General features: G+C 38.2%; 1 protein-coding gene across 2 annotated transcripts; it reads left to right on the top strand.

Annotated features, from left to right (window-relative positions):
• Positions 1–850: 850 nt before the first annotated feature.
• LOC134816096 (uncharacterized) lies at positions 851–15558 on the top strand. 2 transcript variants are annotated; one of them, XM_063824840.1, is made up of 6 exons: positions 851–1042; positions 1569–1796; positions 1936–2091; positions 2204–2379; positions 2680–2855; positions 5975–9171. In XM_063824840.1, exons 1-6 carry the CDS (start codon positions 898–900, stop codon positions 8091–8093), a joined length of 3000 nt encoding a protein of 999 aa, XP_063680910.1. In that variant the 5' UTR covers positions 851–897; the 3' UTR covers positions 8094–9171. The 2 variants fall into 2 exon arrangements, with proteins under 2 accessions (XP_063680910.1, XP_063680912.1); XM_063824842.1 differs by lacking the exon at positions 5975–9171 and adding an exon at positions 10518–15558 and having other exon boundaries at positions 877–1042.

The raw sequence follows: 15558 nt of genomic DNA on the forward strand, positions 1-15558 counted from the left end.
TACAGATCGACGGCGACACCTCAGATGCGCGCAGGATTTTTCAAGTTCTGCACGCCTAATATAATATAAACGTTTATTACATTGTACATGCGCCAAACACCTCTCTGGGATACAATAAAGTACAATTAAATTGTATGCAGTAGGGAAATTTGATCGTGCGTGGTGTTACCGCGGCGAAATTCTTGTTTTAATTTGTTTGTCCTATCACGAGTTTTCGTTTTCTGTTGTCTTTCAGCCATGAAATTCAAACTGAATTCGATCGATTCTTGTACTGTCCTTATAATATGAAAATTCCAAATCATAGTTTTGCAATGTTTTCACCTTTGCATATTACAGTATCTACTAAAAAGTTGAACATGAACATTTAATATGCACTTAAAGTATTTAGGAAATCAGTGAGATGTTTGCTGACGATGATGTGATCACATTAAACCATTTTTCTTGCGACCCTACTTATCTTCTCGAAAATTATTGTAAGTCAGTACTGATACTTCACGATTCAACTAAAATGCAATAAAACTATCACAAAAGAGATTAACTATTAACTGTATATCAGAACTAACCACTCAATAATCGTGTTTTGACTAGAGTTTGTGAGTGAAGCGTATATTATTGCCCACGTTAACGGGCCTGTTTACAATTTATTAAATTATTAGCTATTTTAGATTTAATAATAATAATGTGAGTGAATCCTCTCTAAAAACTATCTGATTTCATGGGATAAAAGAGGCAATCAATTTTCAATAGTTGTCAATTCAATGAGCTAGGTTTTCGAGAATATCATTCTCGACATTTTCGATTGTTTTGTTCATTGTTGATTTGATATCGATCATCATTATATAACTAAGCTGTACTTAAATAACGCTATTTCAAATTGCTCAGGTATGAAGGAATGAAATGTTCATCAAAGATTCTTTCGTTGATCTACTGAATGAGCTTTCAGGTGCTCAGGAGAGTATCGAGAAAGTTTCTGTGTGGATACAACAATACCGAGATCAAGCACCTGTCATAGCCCAGGCATGGAAAAACTTCTATCTTGAAGGTACGTGTTTCTTATTCAAAAGGATTTTGCGAACTCCTACATTTTGATAAATGTATGTTTTGTTAATTTGGGTTGGGAATTATCATCACCATCGTTTTCGCCGTCCCCTAATTAGTAAGTACAGCTATATTTCAGCTTATCAGAGTATCAGAGCATCAGACATATTTATTTTTTGATTTTTCGGAATTGACTGCAAAATGATGCCCATTTTTGCCAATTTATTCCTCAACTTTTAGTCTAACGGAATTCCCACCGCCTCCCCATGTCTACATTTACACCCTTACTACCAGTACAATCACAATATCGCTGACTCTGAAACCACACTGTTTATTTCGGAAAATAGACAATTTACTTAGTGATCAGTGTACTGTCTGAATTATTGAAATTTGAATTGACAACACAGATTTATTAAGTGGTATGGGAAAGGAGCTGCACCATCAATCAACAAAATATGTAAGTACGAATCATTGTAGATAATACTTTCATGATAATAGTTTTATGAAATCATGAGTCCTTTCGTTTTCAGCGACTCAGGAGAAAAAGTTGACTCTTTTGTTCCTCGTGAACGATGTACTGCAACACAGCAAACGGAAAGGACCTCAGTTCGTCGATGCATTTGGTCATATTCTTCCCAAGTGTATGTCTGAATGCAAGAATGCTGAGTCCAAGTCTCAGATTGAACGCATGCTCGACATTTGGGAATCCAGAGAAGTCTTCCACAAGCACATTATCAGCGCTATGAAGTACAATTTAGGTTTGTTCTCTCAACTGTTTGACAGCTTTAAGTAATAACTGAATAATTCGCTAGGGAATTATAATATACGTACATTTAGTTAACCTCATCATGGACAATTGACATCCCTACATTGTAAGTACAAATAACAATCCGTCAGATGAGATTGGGATGGACGAGACTTATGTTAAGTTGACAGACCTAATGGATTCGCTCGACCTGCTGCGTTCTCACGAGAAGAAATCTTCTGAGGTGCTCACCAAACTGAGTCACCGTCTGGATACCACAGATTTTGCTAATGCCTTCAATGTGACAAGTAAGTCGTGATTATCTTCAGAAGTTTGAGATGAACTGTTACTTCAGAGTCTCTTTTCTCCAAAAGCTGCAGGTAAATTGAGTTGATATTCTAAAATCAATACCACATCTAGGCAGGAAAGAAGGAGATAAATATGCAGCTGATTTCGACGAAACAGCTCACTTCCTCGATCAGTACTGTTCTTGTCTCCTGAAGCAGACTGAAGCTCGCAGTGAGATGATAAAGAAGGTAAACAGTACCATGTTTCAGATGGAAAAGGCTGAGGAAACCATCAAAACTCAAGACAAGGTAAAGTTCGTTATTACTGCTCTGATAAGTGTCATTTTAGTTCAAGTTTCAGGTTCTTTGAGAAACAACTTTTTCTTCACCATTTAGCTATTGTATTTATGAATATGTTAAACCGAATTTTAGTTCATTTAATATTTTCTCGCTTATTTTAGCCCATTTAACTTTGTTGTCTAGCAACATGCTTTCCTGGGCAATGATCTTGTATTACATAGCTACAGGTTGGTTAGGCTGCTAGTTAAGGATTAGCTGCCCAATAGCATGCCGGGTATAAAACATGAATGATAACATAACAAATCTCAGGAGTACAAGGACCAGCAAGGAACCTTAGTCCGAACTAGAAAAGCAATCACTTCCCGCCTCATGCTCATAGACGAGGGAAAAGTGAACTTTGGAGACGAAAGTCCCGATCGAGAAGAGATCGAGAATCTTACCAGCGAAGAGGAGGATGTGGATATTGAGGGGATGGAAATCGTCGAGTGAGTAGATTATTTTTATTTTAATGAGATCTTTTATACTTTCAAATTTATTATGAAGACACTAGTGACACTACACATGTTATTTCCGAACAGTTCTTGTGATTTACCATTTCATGTCACGTTCACTGCCATTCGTACATCTTAAAATTGAAAACCTTATCTCTTAAAAATAATCGGCGCGGTAATTGATGTTAAAAGACAAAACTGAACTATAATGCTCATGTGAAACATCTCACAACATAGCTGTCAGAAAAGAAACATCTTGTGGATTGTTCCCGTTCGGTGTTAGTTCTTAATCAGCATTTTTCGATACATCATAGTAAAGGAAGTATAACCGCGGAAACTATATTTAGTTTCATGCAACAAAACGACCCAAAATAACAATTAGCTATCACGATGGACCTTTTCTTGTTGATCATGCTCAATAACTTGTTCCACTGCAGTTGTAAATATAATATTATGTCGATTGATGTGTCATGGCGAAGAAAGTCGTTTTTTCTTGGCAGTGGCAATTAACTGTTGATTGGAATTGAGTTTAGTTTAGTTTCATAACTAAGAGAGTAGTTCTTAAGGAAAGAGTTCCCAGAGCTGAGTTACTTTTGCATTTACAATTTTAGTCATCTTCTTACCGATAACTCTATTAATTTCAAGTATTTATTTTGTGTTCTCGCATCCATATTTTAAAGTTAAAAAAAGCAATACTCTGCCTTTAAAAGGAGTAAAAAATATGCAAATACATACGTGTTACCATGAAGCGTGTCGTTTTGTATATTTGTCTTAGTTTTGTGACTTAGTTTCCAATTTTATTGCTATTTCAGTAATTGTTAAAGTGACTGACATTTACGTCAAATCTGTCAAATCTATTACTTCTAACTCTCTCTGAAACTTTGTTGCTCGTTCGTGTGTGTAGTTCCAAGAAATTGGTTTTTCTTGGAATTTGTTTTTCTTGGAACAATTTTTAAGTGTTTCAATCTATATCATTTAACCCTAAATTGACGATTCCCAAATCGTATAAAAGCCACTGCAGCCTTTATAACTGCCCTAGTTATAACTAGTTATATCTATTAATGCCCGAAAGTTAACTATTTACTACCTAGCTCTAGCAGTACTTCAGCTTCATTAAAATATAATTATCATATTTAGGAATTAGGGTTGCTTATTAACGTAGTACTTGCACTGTAATTATATTTTGGGTTGATTATTTTAGCAGTAATCGACTCTCTAAGTTTCTTGCCAGTGCTTTAATCATCTGTTTACTTGGATTGTGGCTTACCAAGCTCCTTTTATTTTCGTGATAGCTCGCAAATTTTAGTGTAATTGTTTTTTAGCAGCTAAAAGTTGTGATGCTGATCATTTCTACTTGTTTAAATAAAGTTGAATAATCTAAATATAGGACATTTTACCTCACGACCTTCTGTCGTGAACTACAATTTGTAATTAGAATTGAATAGGGATTATTTAGTTTAAGGAATGCGGATTTCAATCGCCCCAAGACATCGACCATGGCCCTTTCGGTCCTTTAAATTAGTACAATATATATACATAATATTATATAATGTGTACTTCAAACTCTTTTACATTCATTGTTTGTACATTAACATTTAGCAATGACCTTATACTGACATACAGTAAATTATGATTACATGCAGTTATCCTTACATAGAAATAACCATAAGTCCGCCAGACTATTAAGATTGCAGCGGACAGAAGATTCTGCTAAATTTCAGTTTCAGATTCTACACATATTATTTAAATGCATACTTATACAAGACTGTTGACTAGTCTTGCCAATCCTACTTATTGCACAGCAGATGAGTGGAGTATTACAAACTCTGACACGGGTTCAAATCTGCCTATTTTCTTGCTTTAAACTTGTGAACAATCTAATTCGTCTAGTACTAATTTTCCACATTTAGACCTTTTCCGTTTGATAATTTTTCATTCTGTTATTGAATTATTAATATCCAAATTATACTCAATCAACTTCGTGTAACCGGCTACTCAGTAGACTAGAAGGTTAAAAGTAGTTGACTGAATCTACTGCTTTAAAGTATAATTTTGATTAACTACAGGGGCAAAATTCAGTGCACATACGTTTGCATCGGATCATATAACATGGCCATGTTTCATATTTGGGACCTATAACTTGATAGAAGGAATGCTACTCATTTGACGATTCCGTCGCCAAAATTTGAATTCGATTTTTAGAGGCCACATCCAATCAACACTGAATTGCTTTAAATACTCGTGTTTGTAGACCTGCTAGAAATTAGGCTTTCTGCACGATTCCCATAGTGCAGATCTAGTGTCAACCCAATCATCTGATCCCACGTAATAGCTGGAGCTCCAATGTTTTCAGGATAAGTTTATCTTAAAAATTTATCTTAAAAGGCCAAACATAATATATTACAATTTGACTCGACCTGATCATTCAAAATATCTGAAAAACGCAAAATTGAACGTTAATTCGGAAAAAATGAAGATTGTTATTATTTGATTTGATATATTCGTCAAATGAGTGATAATAGCAAGTTAAACATTATGTTTATAATTAACATTATGTAATATGTATGTGTAATGACCCCTGTAGTTCGCAATCCTGCTTAATTAACATTAATTGTTTGCTTGTATCGTTGTTGAAACATTAAACGATTTTAATTTTACATGTTTTCGAAACTGTCGTGAGAGCGTTTCTCATATTTATGTCCATAATCTGAATGCTTGTCAATACATGTTTAATGTTCTTATCAATGAACAGATTCTTATGTTTCTGTGTCATTACTGTTGCATTGTTAATATTAGTTAATTAACAACTTAGTAGTAAACATTTAGGATTGCTTAGCAGGATATATACATTCCTTTGTTGTAAGGGCGTCGGCCTCCTGAAATATAAACAATTATTAAATTCACTGTGCTGTCCTGTAATGAGCTATTGTAAATAAGCCACAATTTTAAGAGTTACTGATCAGACTGGTGAAAAAAAGGTTATAGCACAATCTTGAATCTGCAGTGGCAAACAATTATTATGTAACTTTAGAAGCAACCCTAATTAAGATAAAAATGTTTGTATTTTCTTGCAAAAGTTTACGTTTTGAATCTATCTAACTTTACTTTTGCAGGTATCAAAAGCTGGACAGATTGGACAGTGATGGCGTCCTTTTTGCACGCTTTGCCTCATTTTGCTTCAACATAGAGAGCAATTCCATCTTCCAATCCATTCTTGAACAATATGACTTCTGCAAAGAATGTTGCCCTGTTGAGTGGGTCTGTGTCGTTTACATTTCGATAAGGATGATTCTGCATGCTTTCATGAAGAAACGCAAACTCAGTCGACTTCGTGACATTGGAGTATCTCCCAAGATCAGAAAATCTTCACACCTCAGTAAGATTGGCACCTTTCATGATGTAAGTTTTGTGGTGCGCTCACTTTCGGTGAACCAAGTTTTCATGATGAACGGAAGGTATGGCCCTAGTTTACCGCAAGCCAATTCGAACACTTCTAATCCTGGAAATTATGGTCCTAGACTTCCAAATACAATGAATCACGACGTCTTTCACCCAGAAATACCTCAACAATCTGCTCAAAAGTTTGGACCATCTCTTCCAATTGGTACATCCTCTGGGAATTTTGGGCCTCCTCTACCGAATTTCCAGAGAAGTGGTGGTATGTTTGGACCAGGTATACCTGTGAGGCCCACATTGCCAGAAACTTTAAACAACTTAGTGAATAATCCTGACAAGTTTGGACCTCCTCTTCCCATACAATCATATCCGATATATAGACCTACTCTTCCTTCTGCTCCAGTATTTTCATCCTTTCCCGGAAATTCTGCTGCTAACAATGAACAGTTCAAGCAGCCTGCGGATGATATCCAGAAAGACAAGATCATCATATCTCAAAGTGATGACATTCAACCTGTTCCTGTTCCTGAAAACTGCCACACAACTATAGAGAGACTATTTCAGCTCTACAATACTGAGCCTGTGGTCCTTCCAAGCAAAACTAATTTGCAGGATGTATTTGGGGGGAATGCTAGAGGTTTTGATCCATCTGATGACAAGATTGAACCAAAGATTATTTCCCAAAGTTTGGAATTGCTTCCTAACAAGGAGCACCAGCCTGAAGAACCAATTGAAGATCCTCCAACCTCAAATAACCCTATCTCTAATGTTCTTGAACCAATTCTTAAAGCATACATTGGTTCATTCCAACCACCTACATTCAGTTTGTTTCCTTCAGATGTAGTCAATGCTGTGATTAAGGGAAAGCCAGATAAAAGTGACTCTAATGCAGATCAGAAGGGTGCTCATCCAGAGCAACCTGCCCATTCTCCTCGGCATCGACATAATTCTCCACCACGGCAGCGGCAGCGGACTCCTCCACGGCAGCGGCAGCAGACTCCTCCAAGACAACGGTCTCCTCCAAGACAACGGTCTCCTCCAAGACAACGGTCTCCTCCAAGAAAACGGTCTCCTCCACGTCAGCGGACTCCACCTCGCCAGAGGACTCCCCCACGACATCGGGTTTCTCCACGACAGAAATCTCCTAATCGACAGCGTTCCCCTCCGAGACAACGCTCTCCCAGGCGAGAAAAGTCTCCTCACCGCAGACGCTCCCCTCATCGTGATCGTAGACATTCTTCACATCGTAGACAATCCCCAGCACGAGATACAAATTTTGATAGGTCAAGATCAGAAAGTGGGAGACAGTCTGATCGGGATAGAGCTCCAGATAAACATGGTCCAATGATGGGGGACCCATTAGTTCTGGGACCTCCAATGTCATCCCCGAATATTATGCCTCCAAATAATATGCAACAAAACAGGTTCGGGCCTCCTATGCCACCAAACAACATATCACCCGTTAGATTTGGCCCTCCCATGCCAAGAGGTAATATGCAAGCTGGTAGATTTGGTCCCCCTATTCCTAATAATATGCAAGGGGAACGGTTTGGTCCTCCAATGCCATCAAATAATATGCAGCATAATCGATTTGGTCCACCAATGCCACCAAATGATATGGGGAATATGCAGGGACCTAACAATTTTGGGGCCTTTCAGCCACCTGGCAACCGTTTTCCACCTGGAATGAACCAGAATTTCCCTCAAAGACCAGGAATGGGAGGTTCTGGTCCAATGAACAACATGATGGGAAATCCTCAATTCAACAGAGGTTTTAATCCTCAGCAAAGAATGATGCAACGTGGTCCTGGTCCATTTCGACCTAGAGGGATGTAGATTTTCATGATTGTGATGATTCAGATAATAAATTATTTGTGACTTTAGCCAAGTACAGCTTTTCATCTTTATTAGAATATTATAATCAGTACAAGATAACTGAAGACAATTAACGTGCTATCAGAATTTTCTGCTGGAATCTAATGATGTTTTTTTCTAAGAAGTAAGGAGTCTTATTTCATTAAAATAATTGCATTGCTGGTTATTCTTTGTATTTTTTTAAGTACAATGTAAATTATTTAGTATTACTGTGTCCCACTGTTTGTAACAAAGTACGTTTTACAATCTTGAACACAAACATTTATGGAGAAATACCTTCCAAAGTTCCAAGAAAATTCAGTAATTCTGCATTTCTGCAATCTTAGTTTACTAAATACAGAACTGCATAATAAATTGATCAAACCCGCTAGGCAAAATTTGTAAGATTCTTTAAACCAAATCAAACCTTTATCTTAAGTAAAAGTATTCCATCGAAACACAGGTGTAATGTCACGTTAATTTTAGCACTAAACCTGATTCCAGTAATATTTGACAGCGTAATTCTACGAAGCTATGTCGGGCTCCTTGGATAGTACCATATTTTCATGATCAGTCATGTTATCAGAATGTATCAGAATGTATCAGAATGTATCAGAATGTACAGTGTCGCTTTTAAATTCGGATTTAAATTGGGGCAAATAGTTCTCGAAAATAGCCAGTTAAATTTTTTTTGGGACAACTTAACCAAGTACTTAATCAAACACACAATTGTTTACGATTTCGCTTTCTTGATGCTTTGCTTGTATGTTGCACAATTATTTGTATTTATTGGATGCTTTTGGGTTGATTTAATTTTTTGTTAAGTCAGCTTGGTGGTTAATTTTGTTACAGTGCCACACTCTTGGAGAGACAATGGGGCTTTCAAACCGTATTCATCCACCATGACCCGTCCTTGAAACTGAAAGACAGGGCCCGGCTGGGGCCATGGGTTGAATTATAGACGGCTGGGACTACATGTTTTTGCTGTGCTGCATCATTCAGTAAAATTTGTGATTTCTAAATGATGCTGCTGGCAGGGGAGAGAAAAGGATATCGACAAGTAAGAATTTTAATATTTCTCAAAAATATATATTTTGAATAATATTATATCTACTTTTCATCTTAAAGAAAAATTCCATTTTGTTTTTCCATTTTTCCCCACGATTGCTCTTCAATTCTTCTTCACATAATATTATCATTTACCAGCTCATTTTCAGATTTTCGTGACTGTGGTACAATAACAGTCTTGACGGTTAACCCAGTACAAGTAAGTAACATCTTAAAACTTTAATTAATCTTGATCTCTGATTCATTTGGACCAACATTATATTTTCGTTTTAAGTAATCGGTGATTAATTGACTGATTTATCACAGCCGAGTATTGCAAGAAGAAGATTAACGATTCTGTTTGAGAGGTAAAGCAACTTTACTTAGATTATCTTGATTTTTGCGTTTGAATATCAGATTATACATTTATGTACTTCCATCTAAAGAAACTGCTCATAGCATAGAAATCTTTCAGATAATTAAACCGTGGCAGCTGTTTCCTAATGTATGCATTCCATGTTTTCAGGTTCCCAAGGCTATATGCACCTAAAACGCAGACAGGACTTTATCTCAAGTCTCGATAGTTGGATGAATCTTATTTAAAAAGGACTTCTCCTTCATCTACACATCAAGTAAGTGGAGAAGGCTTTTAAGTCTTAAATTCACTGCTCGATCATCAACGCTTTCAATCGTTTTCTGAATGTTTCATGGTCTGTAGATGAAGATTCTCTGATTGAAAACATTGTTGATTTATATTTCAGGTCAGAACAAACAGTAATCAGTATGTCTACAGAATGGAACTGATGCGGATAACTATTGCATTGATTTAATATTTCTGTTTGGATGATAATATTAGTTAGAAATAAACCTTCATTTTGAATCCTTGCAGCATTTGTTTTAAAAATAAAATCGAGAGGTTTTTTCCATTGTTTTAGATGTCTGAAAGCCCTTGCTAAATATCTTATTATGAAATAACCGTATTTTTAATAACATAGCATATAATATGTGGTACTGGTGTTTTTCTTCTTGGTACATAGGAAAGTGACCACTGCTTCGTATTCTTCATCTGCTGATAATGTTTTAATCCCAAAAAGATGTCAGAAATCAAATTAAATCATTTGAAATACGATCTTCCAGTCAAATATTCCATAAAAAACATTCCTACCATATTCACATTTCATATTATTCACATTTCATATTATCCCTACCATATTCACATTTCATTTTATTCATATATTTCATATTTCTACATTTCGTAGACATTCAATCAAATTTAATGTAATCGATTCTCAGGTCTTCTGCCGAACAGTGAAGAAGATAATTAGCTTTATTTAATTCTAACGTTTAAAACTGTTTCAGATCGTCAAGAAGGAACGATAGAGACGATAGAGACAGGTCTGATGATCCTTTGGCTGATGACTTCAACGGAAGTTTTGCTGATGATGGAATACGGCCAGAAGATGCCATAGACGAGCAATTACCATACGCCAAACCTCGAGAGCAAAAGAAACCAAAGAAGACAACAAAGAAACTGCCATCATATGATCCACGCCAGATTTTATCTTATGGTTTTCGATTGGATGCACCGCCAGATGGTGAGCAAGCTGTTGGCTTCATGTTACTTCCTGATGGAACTTTGGCTGCAATACCTATCGCTCCCCACATGTTCCTTGCTAAACCGAAACCAGTCTCTCCAAAGGCAGAGGAGGTTGAGGAAGAGGTAGAGGGTCCAAAAACTCCTGAAGGAACACCTGCAGTTCAAACTCTTGAAGAAGCTGATGGCAATGAAAAGACTGGTCCAAAAACTCCAGATTTGGAAGATTCTGAGCTAGAAGAAGGTGAAGTTAGTGAATCAGAAAACGAGGAAGAAGATTTAAAGGTCAATCCTGGTGCTGCGAAATATGATCCTACTTCTGAGTATAATCCTGAGCTGTCTGGGAAATATAATGATGAAGTTGATGGTGTTCCATTTGACATCGGTGAGGATGGATACATTACTGATGAATACAAGGATTCTGCTTCCTCTGCTGGCAGTGCTCCCTCTATGCCATCTCCGGAGGTTTCTGATGAAGAGGACCCCCAGGCAATAGCCTTGAAAAATGTTGAATCGTGGAAGGACGATTATAATGAAATTGATGGTGAGGCACTTGAGGAAACCAAACCACCTGAACCGTCTTCATCAGAGGAAGGGGAATTGTCTGATGGAGAAAATGCCCCTCCTGCAAAATCAGGTATGACTGGTCTTGCATCATTCCTTGATAGATTATCAGATGGTGAAGAAAAGAGTGCTGTTCAAGAGGAAAGATCTGAATATGAGCAATTCTATCCTCCAGGATATCTCGAAAATTCTAAAATCGAAAACAAGTCTAGTAATAAATCCCCTCCAGTTAAACCATCTAAACCTGCATATCTGATGGGAGCAATGTAAGCCCTGACAGGTCTTTAGATTCATCTCGCAAAATATTTCATCAGGAGGATAGCCAACCTCCACAAGGCTATCAAGACATGATGGGTATGGACAAAACATCTCCTGAGCCTAGGATAAGACACAACTCATTTGGTTACAACAGTATACCTCCAATGAGGCCTAATGCTCCTCCCTACAATGGTGGTGGGCCAAGATTGAGGTATGAACAGAGAAATCCTGGTCCTGGAAATGAAAGAGGATTTCCTGGTGATTATGTGAGACAGAGACCACACCATGAAGTATATTCCCCATCTCCTCCCCATTATCAACATTCTCCTCCATCCCTTTGTAACAGATCACCACCCCCACCTAGGTCACCTCCAAGAAATAGGTCACCTCCCCGCAATAGGTCACCACTGCGGAGTAGGTCGCCTCCTCGCAACATGCACATGATGTCACCGCCTCCCATGCTGCATCAGCAACATCAGATAAGACCCCAGCCTTCAGGTTCTCGTGACTACCAAAGACATCCTCGACCTTACCCACCAGCACCTGTACAGAGACATGCTTATCCTCCTCCAAGGCATCCTCGACCACTGAGTTACTATTCTGCTAGACCTCTTTACATTAATCCTAATTCCGATGACAGAAGGGAAGAGGATTTTCCTCCGATGAATCATTTTTTAGGGGTAAGCCCCCGCGCCATGCGACTCGAGGGAGTTGGCAGCGGGGGTACCATTAAAGCAGCTGTTCAAATGTTCCAAGTTGTTCATTTTACAGTTAAATGTGCAGTGACTCTGTGTGTTTTTGCTACTATCATAGAAAAGTTGAAAGTCAGATTAAAACTGATAGGGTTACTCCCTAAAAAGTCCAAAGATGTATCAAGCATATTTGGGCCGAACTTTGCCTCTCAAGAACAGATTTTGGTGTATGTTATGACTGGTCACTCTTATGGTCCACCACTACCACAAAGACCTGCTGTACCTGAACAGACTGCTTACTCTGAGAGCTCACAAAGTCATGGGAGCTATTCAGGGCATCAGCAGAGACATGCAGATCATCAGGAACAAACATATTACGCAGAAGATCCACGATATGAATCGAGACGAGAAAGGCACCATGGTGATGAATATGTTCATGGTACTAATCCAAGTTCTGATAGACATCCTGACAGACAAAAGTCATCAAAAAACAGAAGGACCATAAGCCCTAATCAAAATATTCGTTCAATTAACCATTCAGGGCACTATCCAGGTCAATCCTTTGGATCTGATAATCCATCTATAGATGGAAAGCTAGTTATGCAACAAGAAACTGCTCAAAACAGTGAAATTCAACAGTATCATACAGATGGCATTCAAAGGTACAATACTCCTAAAAAGTTTGGTCCTCCTTTACCCTCTGCCCCATCCAACAATCCACAAGTCTATTATAAGGATGATTCTGATGAAGAGTATTTCAAACCACGAGTGCAGCAATACTCCTCCAGACCAGATGTTCCTAGTAGAAGACCAGATCCTGTATACCCCCGACCAGATCCTGTGAACACCCGACCAGATCCTGTGTACGCCCGACCAGGTCCGCCTGAACTAAAGCAAGAACCGGTAAAACCACCGTTTGAGGACCAGGATAGGCATAGTGTTAAAAAAAGCAGGGAAAGAAAAAGACCTCAACCAGTAGACATTAGCAGCAGTGATGATGCTATGTCTGAAAGTTCTGAGGATGCATCAGAAGCTGTTCAAGATATTAATCATGTTCCCTTTGCTGATTTGCCAGTGCCAAAAGTAAATTATTCAAAAGAAAAAGCCAGTAAGCCCTTCAGTGATATACCAGCACCAAGAATTTCTGCCCTGCCTCATACGGGCATGGACTCCTTAAATTTCAAGCCATTTGATGAGTTATTGTTGAATGAGAAACAGAAATTCAAGCCAATTGAAGAAACCGGTGAGGAACCAAAGTTTTCAAGCTTTCCAAAGTCAATCTATGTTATGCTTAAAAATGAAGAATTGGCAACATCCATTGACAAAATTCTAGGAGCATACGATATGGAAACTATCCTAAACAAGCAAGATAGTGAAGATGAGGGAGCTGATATTGGACCATCAATTTTACAGTCTATTTTTGGTGGAGAAAGCAGAATGGCCCCAAATTATGACATCATGGACAAAGAAGAACAAATGGAAGAAAGACGATTAGAAATGCAAAGAAGGGAACCTGCAGAAGCTCAGGCACTCAAAGAAAAAGCACTAGCAGATAAGACTCCTGAGAAAGAACCAAAAAAGATGAAAGACAGACGGAAAAGAGGAAAGAAATCTAATGTTGAAAAACCAAGTTCTTTGAAGTCTCAATCCTCTTCGATGGCTGTCAAAGCTTCACCTTTGCATTCATCCATATCCCCTTCAGTACCACAAACGGTGTTATCCTCTGCTGTGACTAGGCCAAGTAATGTACCAACAGTTGCTCCAACAACCACTGTGGTGACTAGCAGTTCAAAGCCAAAGATACTAGATGCAGATATGGAGGCTAAACGTGCCGAGGTGTTAGCTAAAATAGCTATGTTCAAGCAGCAAAATGAACAGGAGAAACAAGAACTTCAGAAGTGGAAAAAGGAGAAAAAAGGGGATGTTGTTATCAAAGATGTTGATCCCAAAACCTTGACGAACTCTGGGAGAAAACGATATACTTTCAACATCGAGGAAGCAAAAGCACAGCAAGAGGCAAAAGCACAGCAAGCTGCTAAAGCTAAAACTTCAACTACACCTGCTCCTTCCGCAGCTACAACATCATCAGCTACGTCTACTATTACATCTGTGTCCCCTTCTGTGAGTAGTGATACCACATTAAGCACACTGCCTAGATTTTATCAAGCTGCAGTTCAAGGCATACCTCCGACTCTGGAGACCATGTCAAGTGTTGGATCTTTACCTCCCTTACCAGTCATGCCTACTCCTCCTGGTATGAATCCAGGTTTTAATCCAGGTTTTAATCCAAATATGCCAATGAACATGGGTATGCCAAATATGCCTATGAACATGGGGATGCCAAATATGCCAATGAACATGGGAATGCCAAATATGCATATGAACATGGGGATGAATATGGGGAACCAAAATTGGTATGGGCCTCCTATGGGCAATTTTAACCAATTCCCAAATTCAATGCAGAATAACTATAATGGTTTCAATGCTCCCCAAGTTAGACCTTCCCCCCCTATAATTTCTGCTCCTCCAACTATCAGACAGGTTGGTCCCAGACCAACTCCACCCGGACTAGAAGGGCCACAACCATCAGGGGTCAATCCAACTTGGTCTGCATCAGCTGGTCCAAGAGCCGGGTCCTTCTCTTCAAATGCCTTGCCTACATCTAGCACACCCCGATCTTCTATACCAACCATAACCATGTCTACCAAATCAATTCCAACAGTTCACAGTTTACAGCTTGCCTCCTCCCATGTTTCAGGAGTGCCTCAGACTATTACTGTAGGTTCACACAGCTCTTCTAAATCTGCACAAACTAAAAAACAAGTGGCTATAGATGAAGAGAAGATGAAGAAGGCACTAGAGGTGAAGCAAAAGTTAGAGCAAGGAATGAAGAAATTTCATGAAATGAAGGAAAAAGGAATGGTGGTCAAGAGGAATAGGTTTGATGTTACTCCAGATGAATTGAAGCTTCAAGGGACAATGAGCAAGACCGAAACTATGTCTACTCCATCTACCCAATCTAGCCAGCAGCCTGCAAAGTCTATATCTGATGAAGCGGCACCTGGTGTTGATTTGGATGATATTGACAATCTTGTTGATCTGAAAACTGATATGGAGTTAGATCTTGATTTTTAAATGATGGCCTCTTTGATCTGAGCTGATAATTTTCTTGTTTGAAAATTCGTTGTGCAAGGGGTTCCTCAACTTTCTAGCTAAAATTATTTTCTTTCACCGTTTTTATCTATCTTTATTTATTTTCTTCAAATTATACTAATTGATATTGATTGTTATA

This window comes from Bolinopsis microptera, chromosome 5 (assembly GCF_026151205.1).
Source record: "Bolinopsis microptera isolate Bmic1 chromosome 5, MBARI_Bmic_1.0, whole genome shotgun sequence".
Lineage (NCBI taxonomy): Eukaryota > Metazoa > Ctenophora > Tentaculata > Lobata > Bolinopsidae > Bolinopsis > Bolinopsis microptera.

Excerpts from the sequence above, each read along its gene's own strand:
- LOC134816096 (XM_063824840.1), top strand. The coding sequence starts at position 898 with ATGTTCATCAAAGATTCTTTCGTTGATCTACTGAATGAGCTTTCAGGT. Across the intron at positions 1,797-1,935 it reads CGCTATGAAGTACAATTTAG|ATGAGATTGGGATGGACGAG; the intron begins GTTTGTTCTCTC and ends ACAATCCGTCAG. Across the intron at positions 2,092-2,203 it reads TAATGCCTTCAATGTGACAA|GCAGGAAAGAAGGAGATAAA; the intron begins GTAAGTCGTGAT and ends TACCACATCTAG.